The 26,453-nt window shown below is 45.5% G+C and overlaps 1 protein-coding gene across 1 annotated transcript in view; it reads left to right on the forward strand.

The window, feature by feature from the left end:
• The window catches only part of DNAH7 (dynein axonemal heavy chain 7), a 724,465-nt gene that overhangs the window by 475,822 nt on the left and 222,190 nt on the right, over positions 1 to 26,453 (forward strand). Inside the window, 1 exon segment of the mRNA XM_029606081.1 lies at positions 19,546 to 19,700. Coding sequence (XP_029461941.1) covers positions 19,546 to 19,700 — 155 coding nt within the window.

The raw sequence follows: 26,453 nt of genomic DNA on the forward strand, positions 1-26,453 counted from the left end.
ATGCTTATCTTTTCTGGCAGAATAATAGTTTCAAGCAAGCTATGAGCTGACCTTGTCTTTTCTTTCTATTAATTTTTGGTCATACTAGGGGGGAAAGTGGGGGGTTGTGAGATAAGTTTCACTGAAAACATAAGCACCAACCACAAAGCTTCATCCTAATAACTGTAACTCATTATAAACAATATGCAATCAAAAAAGAAAAAAGTCCTAACAAGATGCAAACGAAGCAATATTATACCAAGAAAATGTTGCACACAATTTTTGAATGTTAAGTATTTAAATTCTAAATTTTTAAATCAAAAATACTATTATGCCAGAGAATATCTGAAATAGTTTAAAGTGAAGGACCATCAAACCACTTCACAGGTTCTGAATTTCAAAATTTATTCAGTATTCTCACCACTGAACATTACATATAATCATCGGTCCTGAGATGGAAAATTTCTTTTGAGTAATTTTTTAAACAATTTTTTAGATGCTTATAAAAAGAAATACTTCTCTTTGGATATGTTGAATGAGCCTGACATGATATCACATTTCAGAAGACTGCCTCAGAGGTTCTCAATTCTATCTATACTGATGAGGAAAGTATGAATGCTGATAGTCTGCTTTGAGTTTGGAATGATAAAATCAAAAGTTAAAATATATCGCAAAGATGAACAATGCCCATTTAGCTATAGATAAATCATTATTGTTCAGTCTTCCAAAGCATGACCCATGAAAAAAAAACAAAACCGTATGGAAAACTAAATTTCCCACAGGGTCCCCAAAACAAAGCCCAAACTGATAGGGCTTAACGATGCACATCTCTATTGGAGATGCCAATTATGTCTATCTCATCATTCACTGCTGTACACTCTAATTCTCCCATCTTACTTCTTAGACTTGTGGCATTGGCATACAGATATTTCAAAGTGTGTTGTTTGTTTTTATTAATAACCTGCTTTTCAGTTGATAAGGGATAATGTGGAATCCTTTAGCTCAGGTGATTCTTTGCTTATAGGCACATGGACTACTTTTGCTTTATTGAAACCTCTCTGTTGGGATGCCCTAACTCTCATGTTTCATTAGTATCCTTCAAAGTTATCTTTCTCTGCACTACTGAGTGACTGTTGGCTTTCCCTATACTTAAGACAATACTTGGACCCCCTTCCCAAGTCTTACCACCAAGCGTTGTAATAAAATAGCTACCAAAACTAGTGATAAAGAGATTAGAACAGCTCCCCTATGATGAGAGGCAATGGAGGTTAGGTCTCTTCAGTTTGGGAAAGAGATGGCTGAGAAGGGACATGATAGAAATGTATAAAATCTTAAGTGGAGTGGAACAGTTAAAGAACAGTTTCAAATATTACTAAAACAAGGGGACACCTCCATGAAACTAACAACCAGCAGATTTACGACAAGTTGTAGAAAGTCCTTTATTACTCAGTCCACAGTCAAACTGTGGAATATGTTGCCTGAGAACATGGTCAAGGTGACTAGCATAGCGGAGTTTAAAAAAGATTTGGACAAGTTCTCAAAAGAAAAGTCTATAAATCATTATTAACCCGACAGACTTAAAAAAGCTGTTATGTTAGGGGGCTAGTATAAGGAAATAAGACTACATCATGGGATCTGGTACATACTTACCATATAGATGCTGGGCTCAATGGACCTTGGTCTGACTAAGTATGGCATTTCATATGTTCTTTTGTTATGTCCTTATGTAGAAGTTGTCACACCAACCATTTGAGAGATAATAGAGGCTGAAGAAAAAAACAGAGAGCTTCAGCCACACCTCACTACCCTCATCATCCCTTCAACCAGGCAGAAAATGTCTGAGAGTATATCAAATTTTTAACTTTTTATTTCCATAATTTTTAAAAACATTTCCATGGGCAAAGCAGCTGTTTAAATATTGCCCACCCTCAATGTGGGTAAAATTATTGAGTTGTTCTACAATGATTCCTGAAGGTATATTTAGGTCGAGAGAGGGAAATATCATGCTTAGATGACATTTTCAAATTCACTTACATCATTTCCAAGGGAATAAGAACCCACAGAAAAAGCAAGGCAGGATCTTTCTGAGCACTTTTTCCTTTTGTAATAATCAAAACAGAACTACATTTGTAATTTTGCTTTCATTATTGATGCAAACCCCATGGGTAAAAAGTGCCATGGTATTTGTACCAGTGTGGGCAATTTGATTATTGCCCCTGGGAGGAAAGTTTTCAAAGCATTTTGACTGGGTGACTAAGCAGTTACCCAAGTAAATTCCCTAGTCTGAAAATAACCCTCCCACTCAGTGGCCAAAAATAATGCAGGGAAAAGAGGAGGGATGGAGGCAAAATGTGCATAGGAATTTCATTTTGAAATCTCCACATGTACTCTACTCTGTGTGTACTTTTGAATGCCTGCGGTTCCCATCAGCTCTGAATTTTGAAAAGGAATTTCTCTCTGAAAATTAGCTTGCACAAAATACCTGGGGACCTACAAGCCACCAGGACATTTTCAAAATGTTCCCTATTTTTTAAATATATTTTTAGTGTATGGTGTCATTTATTGCATTAACTATTCTATGTTGTAATGTACATACAACAAAAGATATATATTGTGAACTGTAAACTGGCATGTTGCATGCATGGTGTGAGGGAGGAGTGTGAGTAACATAGCAGTAATTTTTAAGTGTGGAGTTCCAGATTCTATTAGGTCTGATGTCAGACTTTAGTATTTGGAAAATTTCCCACAATCCTCCCCTTCAACACAACACTGTAAGCAATTGTGGTGTTGACTTAATCCATCTTAAAGTTTAAATTTTGCAGAAAGAAAATAATAATTGAAAAACATATGCAAGCTAAAACGTGTTTAAAAGTTCTGCAGAACTGTTGTCAAAGGCTAAAATGTGGCCATATATCTTGTTCAGTACCATATAATACCTGTTTGAAGGCAGCTCTATATTTGTCTGTAACCACTGGCAGAATAGGTGGGCCCGCGGCGCATGCGAAGGGCCCACGGCTTACCTGGGGCCGTGGGCCGAAGACGGGCGAGATCCCCAGCGCAATGGCGCTGGCTGATTGCCTCGGGGCACTCCTGCACTCCGAGGGCGGCGTGGGCCGATGTCATTGGTGTGCGCCGGCACTCTGGTGCTTCCCGATGACGTCAACAGCGTTGCCACGCATGGGGGCGGGGGGGGGGGGGTGTTCCTGCATCATCGGGGACAGCCACGACCGTCCCTGATGATGTCAGCCCGGGTATTTAAGGAGCGAGCTGTGCCGCAGCTAGCCTCTTTCCCCTCTCCCCGGGCACGGCTGCGGCACGGCTCGCATTGCCGACCATGTGGAAAAAAAATTGCTCACAGAGGCGGCGATTTTCTTAAGTACCATAAATTTAAATAATTTTAAAAGGCTCTTCAGTGGCTCACCACATAGAGCAGAGCAGCTCTGGCAAAGTGTTGCTCCTTGGTACACAGCTCGAGGACAAAGCAATTTAAATTAATAAATACTTTTCGGTGGCAAGTTTAAAAAAAAAAAAAGAATTTTGTAAATCTTTAAAAAAGATTTGCAGCACCAAGAAAGAAAAGGAAGACACCAGGGAGCAGGGTAGCCTTCCGTGCCAGGCAGCTGCCCCCATCCAGGACCAAAAGGAAGAAGGCATCAAGCGCAAGAGAACAAGATCAGCGGAACAGTGAGTACCCAATGGGAAGGAGACTGAGAACCTGCTACATGGGGCAGAGAGGTACCTCTACTCAGGCACGGAGAATTGAAGGGGAATGAGGACGGTAGAGGGGAGAGGTCGTGGAAGGGACCCTCCGCAACATGGTACTGCGCGTACGAACGGGCGGAATATGGATCGTAGCGCAATGAGGACACGGGTCCCACAACAAAACAGGGGGTGGCGTACGATGGCAGTAAACTGCAAGAATAACATCCCAGGTGCGAACCCAGGCACGGGGGATCAGACACAGACTATGGGTTCCCTTATTTGCCGGGGTTCCCTCCACCTTAGGCCTGCGGACCTTGGATGCCACCAGCCAGCTCCGACGGCAGTAGCAGCAGCCCAGGACCTAACACATTCCCGCAATGGTCACAAACGGCCTATGCTGGAGGAATTCCATACCCATTATATCCATGGGGATATTGGCCAGGACAGCAGGGCATGTGGCATAACCAAAAGGCCCAAGGGGGAGATGATGAGAATTCACCAGCAGCAGGGCACAGAGGGCAGGCCGGACGCATGCCAAGAAGAAGAAATAGTACTAACATTGGGGCCAATAGTCAGTCCGAAGGAGAGACACAATGCAGCGAGACAGCCAGCACAATGACCGATAGCGATGGAGAGGGCATGATACTACCGGAGGTCTTTGCGATGGACACAGTCGCAGCAGAAGCTGTGCTCGAGCAACAACAGCTGGGTGAGTTACCCGAGCCTAATGTTTCAATTCCACAGCCCCTTGCCGACACGGTGGTAAGCGCATGTGTCAAAAAAGAAAGGCGGAAAGTGGAGGAGAAGGTACAGTTCAAGTTCCAGTGACAGTAGCTCATCTTCGGACTCTGATAGTGCAGACGAGGACAGCTTACCCAGGGCACAGTCGGCACATGGAGAGGCGGCAGCAACCTCGATGCCAGCAAACAGCGTAGCTCCTCTATGGGTAAGCGTGCCGAGGAAGCTGCGAAAAAGGATTAAAAAGAGGAAATACATTGACATCTTTCGACTTTTAGAAGGAAGGAGAAGTTCAAGAGACAGAAAAAAGAAAAAAGGCAGAGATGCATTGCCGGAGGACAGCAAGACAATACCATGCAACATATGGACCTGGACCAGAGCATATCTCAGACTGATGAATGTCATAACAAAATACAATCCATCACAATGTGGACCGATGCTTGGGTACACAAACACAAATTTGGAGGTGCAAAGAGCATATGAAGGCTGGGCGTGGCTGAATTACGATGAGCGCTTCCAGGACAAGATGGAGGAGACCGGGACGATGTCATGGGGGACAAATTATGTGTCGACTTATGGTTAAAACAAATGACGAACAGGGCTGCCGATGCAGGGGGCCGTGGAAGAGCAGCGACAAGGGCATCATACATGGGAGCAGCTTACGGCAGATCGGCAAACAATCAAAATAATGCCTGCTGGAGATTTAACAAATCATCTTGCACGTTCAAAGATTGCAAGTTTAAGCATGTTTGCTTAGTTTGCTCAGCACCTCATCTAGCAAACAAATGTACAAAGAAGACAGCCACGGAGAGTTCTTCCCCATGGAAATGAAATGAGGCAATGGCAAAAGCAGCCTTGCCGATTCGACTGGACAGAATGTTAGAATGGCTTGTGAAATACCCAAAGAAAGAGGATGCAGGGAGGATTACTGGTGGTTTTAACGAAGGATTCCGAATTCCTTACCAAGGAAAGATCAGGGAGTTTACAGCCAATAATGCAGTGTCGACAACAAGACATTCAGAAATAGTCCAAGCCAAGTTAAACATTGAACTGTCGTTGGGTAGAATGGCAGGCCCTTTTGCGGCACCATCATTCAAAAATATGGCATTATCTCCCCTGGCAGTGGTACCAAAGGAGCCAGGCAAATACAGACTAATCCAAAACCTATTGTTCCCACCGGGGCTCTCGGTCAACGACCACCTGCCACAGGAAGAATGTTCTGTATAATATGCTTTATTTGACAGTGCAATCACTCTTCTTCGGAGGTGCAGAGTGTTTTCAGTCATGGCAAAAACTGACATCGAATCGGCATTTTGGCTGCTGCCAGCACACCCATCTAGTTTTTCATTGCTGGGCTTCAAGTTTCGTGGGATGTTTTACTTCGACAAGTGCATGCCCATGGGATGCTCCGTGTCCTGCACCTATTTTGAGGCGTTCAGTTCATTTTTACACTGGTTGAAGGCAGAAAGGGCCTAGTCAGACAATATAATACACTATTTAGATGACTTCCTGTTCGTCAGCCCAGCTGGAACAGAGACGGCGGCTCGCCTGTTGTGGACCTTTCAGGAGGTAGCATATGATTTTGGAGTTCTGCTTGCACAAGAGAAGACTGAGGGGCCAACCACCACAATGTGCTTCCTCAGCATTGAGTTCGATTCTAAGAGGATGATATCCAGATTACCAACGGACAAACTCCAAAAATTGCGTGGCCTACTGGACAGGGCATCCAAGGCGAAGAAGATGACACTCCGGGAAGTGCAGACAATGTTGGGAGCATTTAACTTTGCATGCCGAGTAATCCCTATGGGCAGAGCCTTCTTGCGCAGACTAGCAGCGGCAACAGTAGGAATCAGACATCCACACCATTTCATCAGGATATCACAACATATTCGTGAGGTCCTGGCGATATGGGCATGATTCCTGAGCAGTTACAACGGCATATCGGTTTGGCAGGAGCCCCCGGTATCAAGCTGTGATTTGGACATTCATTCAGATGCTTCTGGGGAATGGGGATTCGGCATCTACGGTCAGGGTGTGTGGGCTGCCACGCAATGGCCGGCCGCATGGGTGGGGGAAGGAATAGCAGCAAATATAACATTCCTGGAGCTTTTCCCCATATGGGTGGCATTGATAATCTGGGGGGAGTGCTTGCGGAACAAACACATCATATTCTGGTGTGACAACCAAGCAGTGGTTTCAGCCATCAACAGACAGTTAGCCAAATGTCCACGGGTGGCAGACCTGTTTCGACAGGTAGTCCTAAGTAGTTTGCGCATTAATACCACTGTAAAGGCGGGACATGTTCCAGGGGTGTATAATGGTGTGGCAGACTCGTTATCTCGTGCTAAATGGCCTTTGTTCCGTAAACAGGTACCCGACGCTGACAAACAGGCAACTCCAGTACCAAAGCATGTATGGGCAATTGGTCGCCAACCACGTTAGAACTGTTGCAACGATCTGCGGCTCCCACCACATGGGATGCTTATTGCAGGGGATACGGGAGAGTGTGCTCCTTCCTGAGACAACATGGTTGGAAAAAAGGACTGGTGGCAGAGGAACAGATTGGGGCATACATATCGTGGGCCAAGAATGCTGGACTGTCCAGGGGCATAGTAGTGAAGCAGCTAGCTGGGCTGGCATTTTTCATGGGAGCCCAACATTGGGGGGACCCTACCAAAGGATTTCTGACTCGAGAAATGTTGAAGGGTTGGGGAAGGAGACTAGGGGCCCAGAGGGACGGGCAGCATCCCATAACACATGATTTATTAATTTTAATATGGCATAGGTTGGACGACGTATGCCATTCACCATTCGAGACATAGTTATTTAGGTTAGCTTTTACACTAGCCTTCTTCGGCGTGTTATGCATTGGCGAGCTGGTGGCGACATCTAAGAAGGATGTTGGTCACATGGGAATGCTGATGCGGAATGTCACAAAACAGGGGGACATAATGAGGATGTTTATACCAAGGTCCAAAACAGATCAATTGCGGCAGGGGGGCTAATGTGACACTAAAACGATTGCACAGTCAGGTCACTTGCCCATTGGCCAATTTAGAGAGATATCAAGCCGTGCAACCTACAAAAGGGTATCATTTACTTATACATGCGGACGGGGCCCCCTTAACGCGATACCAGTTTTCAGCGATACTCAAGCAAACCTTAACTGAGATAGGAGAGAATGCAGATAACTTTGGGACACACTCATTTAGAATAGGAGCGGCCACTAGCACAGAGCAGGCAGGGTTCACGACGGAGGCCATACAACAGATAGGGAGATGGTGCTCTGCTGCGGCAAATTCCTATGTCAGGCTGGATCGAGCCAGCCCATTATAACAGGTCAATTAATTTGCTTATTTTATTGCAGAATTGTGTTCTAGGTTGCTTCAGGTGTGGATCGTGGGGCACTCATTCATGCATTGAGCAGAACAGAGGGCACGGCAGCACAGATATGGCCCACATCTGGGCTTGGCACATCGGGGGGTGCGCATCACTTGGATGGAAAAGCGTGGAATGCGCTGGGAGCAGTTACTTCCCAAACTACGTGTCAAGAGGGATTTGTTGGCCAGACCGGACATCATCATAATAATACACCTGGGTGGGAACGATTTAGGGGCAATGTCATGTAGACAACTGTTACAGCAGATGAAGAGGGACCTACGGGAAATACAGTCAGGGTTCCTGGAAGTGCTTATCTGCTGGTCCGACATAATATCACACATTAAATTTGCAAAACAAAAGTTATGGGGGAGAGCCCGGAAGAAGTTAAACAGACAGGTTGGAGGATGGTTGGTGCACATGGGGAGCTGTCAGATAAGGCATGCATGGGCCGATGAACAGTGCGAAGGTTTTTACCGGCAGGACAGAGTACACCTATCTGATATCGGGTACGACCTTTTCAATAACGAAATACAAGAGGCACTCGAAAGGAACTGCACATGGGTGTAAAATGGCCGCAGCAAAGGTTTGGTTGGGGGGGGCACCAGGCAAGTGTAAACACTACCTGGCACTGGTGGCGGGTACCTGAGCCAACAGAGAATTATTAGACCTAGGTCAGCCACGGGGCTGGCAAAAGGCAGATTGTAAAAGGGTGGGGACCACGCCTGGAGGCAGGGCCCCCTTGCTTGTAAACATGGCGGGGGATCAGAAGTGATGTAACCTTGCTAGAATTGTGGCGGGCTACAAAAGGGGGGTGTGGTTCCAGTAGCGGTGACACTGTCGGATTGGCCCGGGTGGGTGAATTGTTATAATGTTTAGTTCATATTAACTGTTATGTTAATAAAAGCTATGGCCAATTAATACCAAGATTAATGTGTAACATGCAATTTTTTCGGGAATGGAAAAGGGGCAGAATGCCGAAGGGAGCCCAAGAGGCGTCACGGCTCCCAGAGTCAATTCTTCTATATTAATTCAGGTCCTAATATTAGCTGCTTGTATACATTACTACACTTGTGGAAAAAAAAATTGAAAACAGTGCTGTAAGCCAAATGAGAAATGTTCTTGAAATATCAATACTTTGACATCCATCATCACACTCTACACATAATTTTAAAATAATGGCATTCACTTATAGTCACAACTATGAGTTGGCTAATATTTACAAAACTTGGGCATTAGCCAAAACTTTTGAGAGCTGAAGCAAAATGATTTATTTCCTTGCAAATTTTTTTTATTTCTTGCTCTTTTTTGTCATTTTTTTGGATTATTTTTTTCTTGTAGTTTTGTCTATTTTTTATATTGAGAAGTGAGGTGGATATAGTTCAAGAGAGTTATAATCCACAAATTGAGACTCATGATACTTTTTATTGAAAATAAAGCAGTCCATATGTAACATGCAGATTCAAGCGGCATTGGAGGGAACTTTTTTTTTGTCCCCCCCCCACACTTCCCTCCTTTCCCCTATCTAACCCACCCCCCAGCCCTAACTAAATCCCCCCTACCTTATTTTGTGGAGTTATGCCCTGCCTCGGGGCAGGGAGCCAGCGCATGCAGCTGGCTCCCTGCCCTGGTACAGGCCGTTGTGCCGGAGCACTCGGCCCCACCCCCGGACCGCCGTCATGTCCCCGGTCCTGCCCCCGGACCCGTCCACGGACCACCCCGGCCCGTTGCTACGCCCCCAGACATGCCCCCAACCAGCCCCTTTTTCGAAGCCCCGGGATTTACGCGCATCCCGGGGCTTGCGCACGCTGCTGAACCTATGCAAGATAGGCTCGGCACGCGTAGGGGGAGGCAGAGGTAGGTTTTCGGGGGTTGCGCGAGTATTTTACACGCGCAAACCTTTGAAAATCTACCCCTAAGGCAAAGAGGAACCAAACTCTGGCAATCTGCTACAATATATGCTACTAAAATGTCAAACGTTTTTACCTACGTTAAGTGCATTTAACGCGGGTAAATGGGCTTTTGAAAATTACTAGGATAGTATGTTACATTTACATTTTTCTTTGAAAATTAACTCCTATGGTAATAATTTTCAGGTCTATCCAGTAAAGTGCGGCCACGTTTACCCCGCTCCTAACCCGCGTTCTACTCACTTTCCGGCCGCGTTAGCCCTTCCTGCGATCCACAATCCCTTTTAACCTACTCTTACTGCGTCCTTAAATCCCCGGGTAACCCCTTCCACACGCGGCATGTATATTAAATGTAAATGAGCGAATTAGCTATTCCCTACCATCCAGTAACACGCGCCCCGACTATCGCTATTTTATCCTGCCGTTTTGCCGCGCGTTTAACCTGCTAACTTACCGCCTACCCTTACCCCTGTGTTAGAGGCAGGGGTAAGGGTAGGCGGCAAACTTTCCCCCAGCCCCCGCTCTCCTGCCCTGGCCGCGTCCATGGGTGCTGGTCTCCGCGGCAGCCCCAGTCCTCTCCCCTCCTCCCGAAGCAAAAAAAAAAAGCGAAAAAAAAGTTGCAAGAGAGCGAGGGGAGAGAGGACGGGCAATCCTACACTCGGGATTGCCAGTCCCCTCTCCCCTCCTCCCGAAAGCAAGCAACCAAAGCGGAAAAAACAAACAAAAAAAAAAAAAGTAGCAAGAGAACGAGGGGAGAGAGGACGGGCAATCCTATGCTCGGGATTGCCAGTCCTCTCTCCCCTCCTCCCGAAGCAGGGCACGAAAAGCAGCCTTGCTCAGGGAGGAGGGGAGAGGAGACTGGCAGTGTAAAGCGACGAAGCGACTTACTTTTTGCAGCCCCCCTCCGGACATCGGCGAGGACGACCGCGGCTCCCCTCTCCTGCCTCCAGCTGCCCGCAAAGATGGACGCCTGCACGGGCGAAAGCGGCCCCTGTTCGTGCAATTGGGCCGCTCAAGTCGCTTCGTCGCTTTACACTGCCAGTCCCCTCTCCCCTCCTCCCGGAGCAAGGCTGCTTTTCGTGGAGGGGGGGAGAGGGGACTGGCAATCCCGAGCGGAGAACTGTCCACTTCCTGGTACCTGTCATTTCAAATGTCATTTGAAATGACAGATACCAGCGTGGCTGTGAAGCATTAGGCCCGCGCACCCAGGTTACTGTATAGGCGCTCTATAGTAAAATGGGTTGCGCGGGCCTAACGCTTCACGGATGCTTCTTAGATGCAGCTTGCATTTGCAAGCTATTTACATACAGGATCGAGCGGTAGGTGAGCTGCACTGTGCGTGTGGCAACCGCGGGTGCGCCGGGCACTAACGCAGCTCTTCCTACCGCTCGTTACTGGATTGACCTGCTAATGAGATGTAACATTAAGTAAAAAATCTCATTAACTATTATTGGAAAGAAAATTGTATGTTAAAATGTGAAAAAATGACACAGACCTGTTAACACAAAAATCCTGAGATGTAGTTAATGTTTTGTGATAGCGCTCACATTAATGTTCTAATTTTAATATTAGCAGATTATTTATTTATTTATTTATAAGATTCTTTTATACCGCGGTACGTATAGACATACATCACCTCGGTTTACAGTGAAACAATAAATTAGCAACAGGCTTTACATGTAACAGTTTAAAAAACAGTAAAACATTTAACAGAAACAGGCTTTACAGAAACAAGGGTTTTAAAGATAATATGCATACATCATTAAATATCAAACAATAAAATATAAATAACCATGTATTCGCAGGAGCAAATTAACTGTCAGCAGCGAGACCAATGTCACATTGAATACAATAGCCTAAATTGAGTAACAGTGGGGGGGTATGGAATAGCAGAATGTAAATACAAAATGCGAGGAAAAGAACTTGGAGCCAGTGAGGAATAATAAGGGATAGCTGAATTTTTAGGTTAGATGAGATTCATAGAGTGAATGCTTGTTCAAACAACCATGTTTTAAGGTTTTGTTTGAAGGTTTTGTGACAGGATTCAAGACGCAGGTCCAACGGCATGTTGTTCCAGATTTTGATACCCGCTATGGAGAATGATCGGTCTATGGTGGAAACGTGTTTGATGTGTTTTAGTGGATGGACAGCTAATTTCGCTTGGTGAATATTTCTAATTGGTCTGTTGGAGGTGCGAAAAATGAGCTGATCAGAGAACCATTGCATCTCTTGGTTGTGAATTGATTTGTGGATGAGTGAGAGAACTTTAAAAGTAATTCTGAAGGATACGGGTAGCCAATGTAGGAACATGAGTGCTGGAGTAAGATGTTCATGCCGTCGAGTATTAATCAAAATTCATATAAATGTCATTATCACAGGTTGTTAATTTGAGATATGTATCACCCATTAGTGGAGAAGTCCATTAACTGCTATTAATCAAGTTTACTTAGAGAATAGCCACTACTATTAATTGCATCAGTAGCATGGGATCTTCTTAGTGTTTTGGTAATTGCCAGGTTCTTGTGGCCTGGTTTGGCCTCTGTTGGAAACAGGATGCTGGGCTTGATGGACCCTTGGTCTGACCCAGCAGGCCAATTTCTTATGTTCTTATGTTCTTAGTGGGTGATATTAGCAAACTTTAGCACATCAGCCTCCTGATGGTCATTTGCCTATTCTTTCTAGGGGTGGATGCAGTAAACTGTTCATTCAGTTGCCATCTCTATCATAAAAAATTTAGTCTTTTGAATGACAGTTTATTTGTTTAAGATGTTTTATATTCTGCTTATATTAGTCATACCATGCTAAGCAGATAACAAATTAAGCATATACAGTAGTAAAAGGTGACAAAACAGTCCATAAAATTAAAATATAACACAAACAAGCAAAAATAAAAAAATCTCAAAAAACTTTCTGATAAATCAGATGAGTCTTCAATTTTTTTTTAAATAGCTTGGAATCCGGAATAATGCACAATTCATGAAGTAGCCCATTCCAAAAAGATGGATCAATAATGGCAAAAGTTCTTTTTTAGGTGGCCTAGAGGTAAAATGTCTTAAAAGAAGGAACACATCAGTGACTACTAGCAGAATGCAAAAATGGGGAAGGGATATATTCTGTGTCCATGCCAAATAAAAGAAAGGCCACATCCATGGAGAGCCTTGTATACTACTAATGGCAGAAGTTTAAAATCAATACACTATGTAACTGGAAGACAGTGCAGGTGCTGCAAGACAGGGATAAAAATGCTCTCTCAGAGGGCTTGAAACAATTAAATGAGCAACCGCATTCTGTAAGACCTGTAGAGCTATTAGGAAATGTGAAGAAAACAACTAAATCCTTGAGAGTGTCAGAGAATAGCAGATTTACATCATCAATTGCAAGTTCTCTAGGAAAAGGAGCACAAGTAACCCAAAGTCCTTCCATTTTGGCAAGGTTTATATGAAGGTTATTTTGCATTAATATTTAGGGAGCTAATTATCAAAGGGTTTATGATCCTAACTTTTGGAGTTAGGTCCCTAATTCGGCTCTTTTGAAAATTTACTAGGGCTGAGTCCCTAAATTTATGTTCTTAGGGGTAGATTTTAAAAAGGTGCGCATGGGCGTATACGTGCGCACGCTACCCATCGCGCGCACATGTACACCCGATTTTATAACATGCACAGGCAGGCGTGCACATGTTATAAAATCCGGGGTCGGCACGCGCAAAGGGATGCACAATTGTGCACCATGCACGCACCATGCCACGGTGCCTTCCTCCATTCCCCTCAACCTAACCTTCCCACCCCTTCCCCTACCCTTTCCCCCCCAGCCCAACTCTAACCCCCCCCCCCCCCCGATTCTTGTCTTACCTTTTGCGTCTGCCTCCAGGCAGGCGCAACTTGCGTGCGCCGGTAGCCTGACGGCACGCGATCCTCTGACACAGTTGCAATGGCCGCTATGTCGGAGGCCTCTGGCCAAGTCCACGCCCCGCCCCCGGATCACCCCTTTTGTAAAGCCCCGGGACTTACACACATCCTGGGGCTGTACGCTCGTCGCCAGGCCTTTTTAAAATAGGCCTGGCGCGCATAAGGCCGGTTATACGCATAACCCTTTTAAAATCCGGCCCTTTGTTTCATTAGACACCTAAATTTTGATTTCTAAAAAGTGGGTGGCTACAGGGGTAGAGTTAGGATGGGGAGACAAAGTTAAGATCTTACCACTAATTTTCAGAATTAGGCACCTAATTTAGGGTCCTAAATTTAGACAAATGAATAGCAACCTAAGTATAAAGCCCTAAATTTTTAAGACCCTAAATTTATGTGAATTTTCAGCTGAAAACTTAGGGTCCTAACTTCAGAAGAAAATAGATAATTTAGGTTCTTAGCTTTTTTTGCATATCGGTCCCTTACTGCCTTAAGAAAACTGGCTCTCAAAATAATAGTTGAGGAGAGAGAACCTACTGGGAAAAGTAGTTGTATGTCATCCGCATATATTTTAAAGTTAACACTATGAGGTAAGAATAGCACTTAAGGGAGTAGCTATATATTAAATAAAACAAAAGACAGTGTACAGCCCTGTGGAACCCCCTGAATGACAGGCTTCCAGGAAGACTGCGATTGACCGATCCTAATCTGCTGTGTTTTCTATTGGAAAGAAAGGCCTGAAATCATCTGACTACACGAATGCTAATGCCATGTGATAATAGCCTGGCTAAAAGAATAGAGTGACTGAGTCAAAGGCTGATAAAATGTCAAGTGAAACCATCACCACAGCTTTTCCACTGTCTAAATGACACAGCATGAAGTCCAGTAAAGATACTAAAAGAGTTTCTGTATTGTGATTTCTCCGAAAACCACATTGATAGGGACTTTAAATATCGTAGTCTTCGAGAAAATCTGTCAGTTGAGAAAGCAATCTTTTTTCCAAGATTTTAGCTAAAATGGGCAGATTTGAAATGGGCCAGTAACTAGATACACTATCTGTAAGAAGATTGCCTTTTTTAGTGTGGGAACAGCCAAGACTTGTTTAAGAGTTGGGGGTACAACCCTCCTCTGAAGAAAGATTTACAAATTTAGCAACCATATCAAGGAACTGGGATTGCAAGGCACAGATAACGCAAACGGGACATGGAACCAAAGGCCATGAAGATGATTTAAGTTGTGACATGATCCTGCCTACCGGAGTTGTTGATACATAATCTCAGCACAGAGGAGAAACTATTTGAAGGAAGACTGATAAGCCAGATGCCTCATCAGCCAGGGAACTTTGGATCTTAAGATTCTTTTCAGCACAAATAGTGAATTGCTCGCAATGAAAGGGGACAATTAAGTGATGCTTGAAGCTGCCTAGAGAATTAATTCCTCTTTGAGGCTTCAATTGCAGATCTATATGCTAACTGACATTTTTCTTGGAATGCAGATTTATGCCATTTATGTTGTGCTCTATAAATCAGCCTTTTCTTGAACTTCAGTTCCTGGATAAACCATGGGAGCCGAGAGATTACCCGAGAGCTTTTTTTTTTTTTGCCTGTAGTGCAGCAACTGACTCAATGACTTCAGCAAACTTATTACCAAATGAATCAACCAAGGATTCTGTGGAGCTAAAATCAAAAGATCCTTGTGCAGAGGACTACTTAGACTTAAATTGAGCTAGATTGTATAGGGCCTCAGTACGATTTACTAATACCAACAACAGTTGGAGCTAAGTCATCCTCAGACTTAGCAATAAAGCTAACATCAGCAAATAAAGATCAGACAAGGGCACCAGGTTCACATCAAGATCAACAATTTGACCTTCAGTAACCCATAGATCGTGGTTACTGTAAGCAGGTACTTGAATAGTTTGTGAGAGTTTGAAAGCTGTAAGATTGGATTAAAATTGCCTAGAATCATTAGCTTATCGTATTTAATACAAATTTAACTTATAATATCAACAGTTAACAATAAGTTTGCACTGGTAGAGCTAGGAGGGTGGTACAATAGACATAAGATCCAAGAATGGACTTTCACTACTAAGTTTGCTTAACCATTGCCTAAATCAGAGGGTAGTCTGGTGGCAGGGATTTTGGAATTATAAATCAACCTCCAATCCTTACCTTTCTGGCATAATGAAAGAAGGCCTAGCCTGAGGAACAGAGCTGCAGCTTCAAGGTAATGTCAGCCTCTGAATGTCAGGTTTTTGTAAAATAAAACAGGTCAGGGTGTGAGTCTTGGATCATGGTAAATAAAACATTACATTTCCTAGAAGCAAATTGAACATTTATATAAGCAATGGATACAGATGTATCATCCAAGCCATGGATAGAATCCCTGAATGTGTTTAAGCAAGGAGAAAAAACTAAAGTGGAGGGTCGCACAGAAGGCGCATTTCAACAATAAACAGAGCTATACCTTCCCATACCCACAACAATAGGAATGCATACCTGATGCATATATAGACAATGAACCACACATCACAAAAATACAGACTTGATAATCGGACACAAACCGTCAACATGAGAATATGATAGAGAGCTTGGGATATCATAGAAGCATCGAGCAAAGGGGCATGCAAAAGTGGGTCCCTAAGAAAACAGCTGATCACCACAAGGCTTGTGCCGGGCGGGGCTGGCAGACTCCCTCAGCATCAGGCAAGCAGGGCTGGAAAAAAAGCTGTTCCCCCATATAGCTAGGAGCTGCAGAGCATATTCTCATGTTACAGGCTACTTCAGGGTCTTCATTCCCTAAGAAAAACACCTGGCAACTGGAGCGCCTACTAGCAAGTGAAAGATTCACCATGCTAAATGATAAGTGCCGATGATTGTAGGGATATCGAGTAGAGGCAACCGGAAACAGAGAGAAGACATTTTCCCCAGAGTTTCTATCTCCTTTTTGCTGCTGGAAAATACCATGGTATGGTATAGAACTTACTCTCTGACTGGAAATCACGGCAGCCTGGACGATCCTCTTTCTCCCTCTTTCTGTCAGAAGCAACTACTGCTGTATGTGCTGTCCAGAGCTGCCTTTCTATCCCCGTCTTTACAAAGGAAAATCACATCCTCAAACCATGTCCCCTCACCCCACACACACTAGCTTAAGCCAATTAGTGCTTGTCCATTTATATTAATAATGCATAACATCATTAATTAGTAGGGTAAAAGGTATCTTGTACGCACAATGATAGTCTGTAAAAATAATACTTTATGACAAAATATGTGATTATAACAATTTTTTGTGTCTAATAACCAGACAAATAAGGCATATGAAGGTGAAAGAAACTGAAGTCAATATTCAGCTGCTATGCGGCTGAACATGATAGCCAGATAAACATATCCGGCTAACTTGTTTGGGATATCCAGGGCTCGGGAATGCCACTGAATATACCTGGATAACTTACAGGCCGATACAGTACAGTGCTCCGGTGGAGCGCACTGTTAACCCGTATTTGGACATGTGTTTTCGACGCGCTAGCTTTATCCCTTATTCAGTAAGGGGTAATAGCGCGGCAAAAACACGCGTCCAACCCCCCTCCCCCTCCCGAAACTAATAGCGCCTGCAACATGCAAATGCATGTTGATGGCCCTAATAGTTATTCCCGCACGATACAGAAAGTAAAATGTGCAGCCAAGCCGCACATTTTACTTTCAGAAATTAACACCTGCCCAAAGGCTGGCGTTAATTTCTGCCGGCACCGGGAAGTGCACAGAAAAGAAGTAAAAACTGCTTTTCAGTGCACCCTCCGACTTAATATCATGGCGATATTAAGTCACAGACCCCAAAAGTAAAAAAGAAAAGTAAAAATTAAAAAAAAAAATTAAAAATTGGCCCGCGGGTCGGAACATGGATGTTCAATTATGTCGGCGTCCATTTTCCGAACCCGTGGCTAGCAGCGGGTTTGAGAACCGATGCCGGCAAAATTGAGCGTCGGCTGTCAAACCCGCTGACAGCCACCGCTCCTGTCAAAAAGGAGGCGCTAGGGACGAGCTAGTGTCCCTAGCGCCTCCTTTTACCCCGGGCCCTAATTTGCATAGGCCACCCTCCTGAAACGCGCGCCCAGGAGAGTGGCCTGTGCGCGTGCCGGGAGAACGGGCGCTCGCCAGCTCTCCTGCGCGTTTTTCTGAATCGGCCTGTAAGCCAGATAAATTTATCTGGCTAGACCTACTCGATAGTAGGTCTAACTTTTAGCCAGATAAGTCTGAATTTTGCCACTTATCCGGCTAAGGCCTAGATTTACTAAGCTGCAACAAGATGATATTGTGCATTTTACAGCATGCAATGCACGTTAAATGCATTTATTGCATGATATCGCCATATCACGGCACTATCGCGATATTCCCAAAGATTTCCTTTCCCTATGGAAATATGCTGCTTTGCATGCATAAAATTGCCTAATGCATGCAAAGCAGCTTGTGCATAGGCAATTCTATGTTAATAAAATAACATGGCTGATTTTGAAAAATGTCAGCCCCATTATTTTAGTGTGCTTGAGGGAGGTATAGTTATTTTCCCAGAGGAGCATCAGCATGTCCCGCAAGAAAATTATAAAGGGCCAAGGGACTGGAAACACCCCACACCAAACCTCACAAATCACCCTAGGGGTTATTGGAGACCCCTGCCGCCTTCCAAAGTGGCTCCAGCCCTCCAAAAGGCAAAAACAAAATACTAGGAAAACCACGTGGCAACAGCCCACTCCTTCTTGTTTTTCATTAAAAGTGCCCCCACTGCTTTAAGAAACCCCCTTCCTTCCAAGCACCCCCACATCAGCCCCCATCATTTCCCCCCCGGTCCAAATAATTAAAATATCCCTGGAGATCTAGTGGCTCCCAAGACCCGGCCTTAAAAAACTGGACCCTGGTGGTCTGGGGGGAAACTGTGACCCCCATCCTCATCCCCTGAACCCTCCTCTGTACTTCTAAATTAAAGCAATGGTGGCTAGTGGGGACCAAAAGTGCCCCTTTTCTCTGGGCCCGGTTGATGCTATTTTCCAAAATGGCATCAATCTACTTTGCCCTAGACCCCCCAAGGTGATTTGTGAGTTTTGGGACTTGGGGTAGATTTGAACATGAAGGCGGCCCCAGCCGAGGTGGGCTGCCATCACACTATTAGTCTCCATCCCATTTGTTAGTGCCATGATACTGCTGCGATAGTTTAGGGAGGGTCTCAATATTGTGGGAACATCCCCCCATGATATATGGCTCCTCCCATGATAAACTATTGCAGTTTAGTAAATCTTCCTATAAGTTAGCCAGATAAGTAGCCACGCCCCAGAACGCGTTTGTCCCACCCACCACTTGGCCAGAGAAATAGTTATCCAGCTAAGTGGAGGCTACTGAACACGGCTGAATATTCAAACACCACCATTTAGCAGGGCTGCTGCTTCCAATAGGCAAACTAGGTGGTCGCCTAGAGTACCACATTTTTTAGGGCAGCAAAATCCTGCCAGCACAAGGCCCAAAGGAGTGCTGTGCTAGAGCCTATACCAAATAAGGGAGTACTGTGCTAGAACCACTGCCAGAGGTAGGAGAGAGCATTGTGCTGGAGCTGCTGCCAATAGGTAAGTTGGGGGAGAGGAGTACACAAATAAATGGTTCACATAGGACACCAATACTCTTGCACTGGCCCTGCCATTTAGTCAGATAAGTCCAAACTTACCCAGCGAAATGGCGCTAAATATCAGTTCCACAGTGTGCAGTATTTTTTTCAGTATTCTGTCAAAGAGAAAAGATAGGCTTAAATGTTAGGGTATTTTTTTCTCTTATAAGGTGTTCTTTTCTTCACATTCTTGTTTCAGAAATCTTAAGAAATGAATTTGATTTTGATAAAGGAACAATGTCTGTTAATTGGAATACAGAGAATTCAGTCACTGTTTTTGTTTGCTGCAGGAATGCAAGAAGGTGGCCTCTGATGATAGATCCCCAGGGCCAAGCAAACAAATGGGTAAAGAATATGGAAAAGGCCAATACACTCCATATAATTAAGCTTAGTGACCCTGACTTTGTAAGAACACTGGAAAATTGCATCCAATTTGGCACTCCAGGTAAGTGAAAATTGTAAGATAATAAAAGTGCAAATTGCAGATAAGCCTGTAGAGGGCAAAATTAGCTAAAAATTGATCGTGGTTATGATATTACTAAATTGTACATCACACTAATAGAAAAGCAGGGGTTTTTTTTCATGTTATAATCATTAATCAAGTTGGAACTTTAATAACTATAGACACAGCAGGTTGTGAGATTCTACATGCTCAAAGATTCATTTGTGACCCCTTCTCTAATTTAGTTGTTTTAATTGTTGTGCCAGGTGTGGCATACTTATGTTCTCATTATAACTCTAGCTTTACATTTAAAGCTGCATTTTTTAATTTCTAACAGTGAACTTCAAAGTTTTCTTCCTCTCATTCAGCCATCTCCACTTTCCCTGACAACATCTCATCCATGTCACTGTTGTCACACCTCTACCTCTCGTCTATGTAATTTTCTGCTTCTCCTCCTACTCTCACTCAGGGATATCAATTTCAATCATGGCCTCCCAAGACAATTTGTACCTCATTGGTTCATATCCTACCATTACCCCTCAATCTTATCACTTTTCCCTTTCTCTCTCCCTCCCTCTTCTCTTCCTTTCTCATACTCCCTGTGGAATGCCCACTCTATTTCCCACATGCTTGCCTATATTCATGTCCTCTTTGTCTCTCATACTCTTCATCTCCTTGCCTTGTCTGAGATCTGGCTTTCTCCTGGGGACTCTGCTTCATTTGCTGTTCTCTGAAATGGAGGTTATTTTTTCTCCCATATACCTTACTCAGTAGACCGCAGTAGTGGTATTGGACTGTTGCTGTACTGCACCTGTAGGTGTAGGTTTCAACTCCTTCTTCCACATCAATCCTATTATTTTTCTTTCTTTGAGGCCCATTCCATCTACCTATTCATCAACTACCTCTCTGGGTAGCTGTTGTTTATCGACTCTCTAAGAAATCCTCCTCCTCCTCGTTTCTCACTGATTTTAATTCCTGGCTTTCCTCCTTCAATGACTCATCTTTCCCTTCCCTTTTTCTTGGTGACTTTAACTACCATGTTGATGACCCCTCTGATTCTTATAACTCAAAACTACTTTCCTTAACTTTATCATTTGATCTTGAACTCTGCTCTACAGCTCCTACTCATAAGCATGGCCACTGCCTTGACCTGGTCATTTCCTCCAACTGCAGTCTCAGACCATCATCTGATAACTTTCACACTAAACCACCCTTCCCCACAGCCTTGTCCAGTCATTATCAATACCTGCAGGCATTTCCATGCTGTTGACCCTTGCATCCTCTCCATTACTGTTTCCTCTCTCCTTTTACTTAAGAACATAAGAAATTGCCATACTGGGTCAGACCAAGGGTCCATCAAGCCCAGCATCATGTCTTCAACAGTGGCCAATCCAGACCATAAGAACCTGGCAAGTTTCCAAAAACTAAGTCTATCCCATGTTACTGTTGCTAGTAATAGCAGTGCCTATTTTCTAAGGGGCGGATTTTCAGAGCCCTGCTCGCCTAAATCCGCCCAAAACCGGGCGGATTTAGGCGAGCAGGGCCCTGCGCGCCGGTGAGCCTATTTTACATAGGCCTACCGGCGCGCGCAGAGCCCCGGGACTCGCGTAAGTCCCGGGGTTCTCCGAGGGGGGCGTGTCGGGGGCGTGTCGGGGGCGGGCCCGGTCGTCACGGCGTTTCGGGGGCATGTCGGCAGCGTTTGGGGGGGTACGGGGGCGTGGCTACAGCCCGGGGCAGTCCGGGGGCGTGGCCACACCCTCCGTACCCGCCCCCAGGTCGTGGCCCGGCGCGCAGGAGGCCCGCTCGCGCGCGGGGATTTACTTCTCCCTCCGGGAGGCGTAAATCCCCGGAGAAAGGTAAGGGGGGGTGTAGACAGGGCCGGGCGGGTGGGTTAGGTAGAGGAAGGGAGGGGAAGGTGAGGGGAGGGCGTTAGCGAATTCCCTCCAAGGCCGCTCCGATTTCGGAGCGGCCTTGGAGAGAACGGGGGTAGGCTGCGCGGCTCGGCGCACGCCGGCTATACAAAATCGATAGCCTTGCGCGCGCCGATCCAGGTTTTTAGCAGATACGCGCGGCTACGCGCGTATCTACTAAAATCCAGCGTACTTTTGTTTGCGCCTGGAGTGCAAACAAAAGTAGGCCTATTCGCGGAGTCTGAAAATCCGCCCCACAGTCAACTTAATTAATAGCAGGTAATGGACTTCTCCTCCAAGAACTTATCCAATCATTTTTTAAACCCAGCTACACTCTGGGGTAGATTTTCAAACAGGGCGCCCTCACGTACTTTTGTAGGCGCATCAGGCGCAAACAAAAGTATGCTGGATTTTAGTAGATACGCGCGGAGCCGCGCGTATCTGCTAAAATCCTGGATCAGCGCGCGCAAGGCTACCGATTTCGTGTAGCCGGCGCGCGCCGAGCCGCGCAGCCTACCTCCGTTCCCTCCGAGGCCGCTCTGAAATCGGAGCGGCCTCGGAGGGAATTCGCTAACGCCCTCCCCTCACCTTCCCCTCCCTTCCTCTACCTAACCCACCCCCCCGGCCCTGTCTAAACCCCCCCCACCTTTGTTGGGGGATTTACGCCTCCCAGAGGGAGAAGTAAATCCCCGCGCACCAGCGGGCCGCTGGCGCGCCTAGACGCAACCCGGGGGCGGTTCTGGAGGGCGCGGCCATGCCCCCGGACCGCCCCGGGCCGAAACCACGCCCCCGAAACGCCCCCAAAACGCCCCGAAAACGCCGTGCCGATCGGCCCCGCCCCGACACGCCCCGACATGCCCCCTCGGAAAACCCCGAGACTTACGCGAGTCCCGGGGCTCTGCGCGCACCGGCAGGCCTATCTAAAATAGGCGCACCGGCGCGCAAGCCCTGCTCGCGTAAATCCGGGCGGATTTATGCGAGCAAGACTCTTAAAATCCGCCTCTAACTGCACTAACCACATCCCCTGCCAACAAATTCCAGAGATTAATTGTGCGTTGAGTGAAAAAGAATTTTCTCAGATTAGTTTTAAATGTGTTATATGCTAACTTCATGGAATGCCCCCTAGTCCTTCTATTATCCAAAAGAGTAAATAACTGATTCACATTTAACCATTCTAGACCTTTCATGATTTTAAACACCTCTATCATATCCCCCCCTCAGCCGTCTCTTCTCCAAGCTGAACAGCCCTAAACTCTTTAGTCTTTCCTCATAGGGGAGCTGTTCCATCCTCTTTATCATTTTGGTCGCCCTTCTCTGTACCTTCTCCATTGCAACTATATCTTTTCTTCATTACATTGTCTGAGTCAGTTGAGAAAGCATTTGCTTCTTATAGCACTATACTCCTTTGATTTAGACACTCTTGCCCCTTTCTCTTACTGTCCTGTAAAGCACACCAAACCCCAGCACTTGCCAAGCAAGACTACTATATCCATCTCACTCTGCAGCTCTTCACTACCTCTCCTCTCTTATCTCTCTCTATACTCATCAGGCAAGTCACTTCTATCTATGATCTTCTCCTCTATAGCCAATTCTTGACTCCGTGCTTTCCACCTGGCTGTACCATTTGCTTGGAATAGACTTCCTGAGCTGCTGCATCATGCTTCCTTTCTTATTTAAATCCCATCTAAAGGAGATTATGTGATGCTGGGAGTGGAGCAAGATGTAGGACAAACTGAACAATAGTAAATCACCTGGACAAGACGGTATACACCCCAGGGTTCTGAAAGAACTAAAAAATGAAATTTCAGACCCATTTCAATTAATTTGTAACCTATCATTAAAATCATCTGATGTGCTTGAAGATTGGAAGATGGGCAATGTAACCCCTATATTTAAAAAGGGATCCAGGGGTGATCTGGGAAACTATAGACTGGTGAGCCTGATTTCAGTCCTGGGAAAAATCGTGGAAAACATTATAAAGAATAAAATCACAAAACATTTAGATAGAGATAGTTTGATGGGACACAGCCAACATAGATTTACCCAAGGGAAGTTTTGCCTCACAAATCTCCTACATTTTTTTGAAGGGGTGAATAAACATGTGGACAAAGTGGAACCAGTAGATGAGAGGCTTCTAAGAAAACTAAAAAGTCATAGGATAGAAGGCGATATCCTTATGTAGATTGCAAGCTTGTTAAAAGACAGGAAACAGAGTAGGATTAAATGGTCAGTTTTCACAGTGGAAAAAGATAAACAGTGGAGTGCCTCAGGGATCTGTACTTGGACCGATGCTTTTTAATATATTTATAAATGATCTAAAAAGGGATACGACAAATGAGATGATCAAATTTGCGAATGACCCAAATTTATGCAGAGTGGTTAAATCTCAAGTGGATTGTGATGAATTGCAGGAGGACCTTGCGAGACTGGAAGATTGGGCTTCCAAAAGGCAGATGAAATTTAACATGGACAAGTGCAAAGTGAAGCATAAAGGGAAAAATTTCCCTTGCTATATTTACACAGGGGCGGATTTTAAAAGCCCAGCTCGCGTAAATCCGCCCGGATTTACGCGAGCAGGGCCTTGCACGCCGGCGCTCCTATTTTCCATAGGCCTGCCGGCACGCGCAGAGGCCCGGGACTCGCGTAAGTCCCGGGGTTTTGTGTCGGGGGCGGGGATGATCGATGCGGCGTTTTGGGGGTGGGACGCGGCGTTTCGTGGGCGGGCCCGTGGGCGTGGCCGCGCCCTCCAGAACCACCCCCGGGTTGCGTCTCGGCGCGCCAGCGGCCCGCTGGCACGCATGGATTTACTTCTCCCTCTGGGAGGCATAAATCCGTGGACAAAGGTAGGGGGGGGGGTTTAGATAGGGCCGGGGGGGTGGGTTAGGTAGAGGAAGGGAGGGGAAGGTGAGGGGAGGGCGAAAGAGAGTTCCCTCCGAGGCCGCTCCGATTTCGGAGCGGCCTCGGAGGGAATGGAGGCAGGGTGCGCGGCTTGGCGCACGCCAGCTGCCCAAAATCGGCAGCCTTGCGCGCGCCGATCCAGGATTTTATAAGATACGCACGTATCTTATAAAATCCAGCGTACTTTTGTTGGTGCCTGGTGCGCCAACAAAAGTACGCAAACGCGTTTTTTTTTTTTTTTAAATCTACCCCACAATGTTAGGTTCTATCTAGGTGTCATAGTGGATAATACATTGAAATCGTCAGCTCAGTGTTCTGTGGTGATGAAAAAAGCAAAGAGAATATTAGGAATTATTAGGAAGAGAATGGCAAACAAAATGGAAGATGCCATAATGCCTCTGTATTGCTCCATTGTGAGACCGCACATTGAGTACTGTGTGCAATTCTGGTCACCACATCTCAAAAAGGATATAGCTGCACTAGAGAAAGTGCAGAGAAGGGCAACCAAAATGAAAAGGGGCATGGAATGGCTGCCCTATGAGGAAAGGCTAAATAATTTAGGGCTGTTCAGTTTGGAGAAGAGACAAGTGAGGGGGGTTATGATAGAAGTCTATAAAATCATGACAGGACGTCAACAGGTAATATAAATCGGTTATTTACTCTTTCAGATAATAGAAGAACCATGGGGCACTCCATGAAGTAGCAAGTATCTCATTTAAAATAAATCAAAGAAAATTCCTTTTCACTCAGTGCAAAGTTAAGCTCTGGAATTCATTGCCAGAGGATGTGGTTACAGCAGTTAGTGTAACTGGGTTTAAAAAAGGTTTGGATAAGTTCCTAAAGGAAAAATCCTTAAACTGCTATTATGGTAATTAATAAACAATAGTAGCTTGTGATTTATCTAATATTTGGGTACTTGCCAGGTACTTGTGATTTAGATTGGCCACTGTTGGAAACAGGATACTGGGCTTGATGGACCCTTCGTCTGACCCAGTATGGTATATCTTATGTTCTTATGTAAGTCAGTGTTGAATGGCTTGAGGATGGCACTATAGGAAGCCCAGAGGGAGGAACTGTAGTATGCCCAAAACCCAGAGAAAGCCCAGAGACAGGGGCTGTGGAGAGCCCTGAAATAGGGGCCCAGCGGGGTCAATAATTAACAGCCTGCTGGATCCAGCACTGAAGAGCCTGAAAGAGGTGCTCCCAAAGGACTAATTGAAGAGGCCACAGAGTCCAGGGAGTCCCTAGTGAGAGGGAGTACAAAGGAACCAGTGTTTGGCAGCGATGAGGAGTCAGCGAGAGTCGCAAAGGATTCACCAGAGGACACTGGTCGTGTCAGTGCAGAGGAGGCACGTCACCATAGAGATGACTGAAGAGTAATCACTGCAACTCCCACAGCCAGTCCAAGGAGTCCTGCTAGGATGGAAGTGCAACCTGGAGCTACAGATGGAGTCAGATAAAGGACTGTGGGTATGCACTGGTTGAGGGCCGCAGTGGGTGGTACTATCAGTGTTGTTGGGATAGCTCTAATGTGTAGGTGACCCTGAACGTATTTTCACAAACCCAAGCCTAGCTGGTGGGAGGCCAGATGAAGTGGAGTGGAATGCGTGCTACTTCCCTAGATGGCATCCAGGGAGAAGTAGTGATGATTGGACTGATGAGTCCAAGCTGAGGGGGAGATATGTAACAGAGTTACCTTGTTTTCCTGTTTGCATGTGCAGGAGCAGCCACCTTAAAACCCACAGAGGGAGAGAGCTCTGTGGGTGGGACCCTGTGGGGCAGGGAGAATCTGGAGGGCAGGATCAGCTTAGGCAGGGATAAGAGTGTAGGCCCAGCTGGTTTTGAGAGGCCACTATAACTCCAGGAGAGGCAACTTCTGTTAAACTATCCCGACCAAGCCAGAAGGAAGACAGTCTTCAACCCTGTGTGTAAGATGAATACTGCAAAG

The sequence above is a fragment of the Rhinatrema bivittatum genome, chromosome 6, assembly GCF_901001135.1.
Source record: "Rhinatrema bivittatum chromosome 6, aRhiBiv1.1, whole genome shotgun sequence".
Taxonomy (NCBI): Eukaryota; Metazoa; Chordata; class Amphibia; order Gymnophiona; family Rhinatrematidae; genus Rhinatrema; species Rhinatrema bivittatum.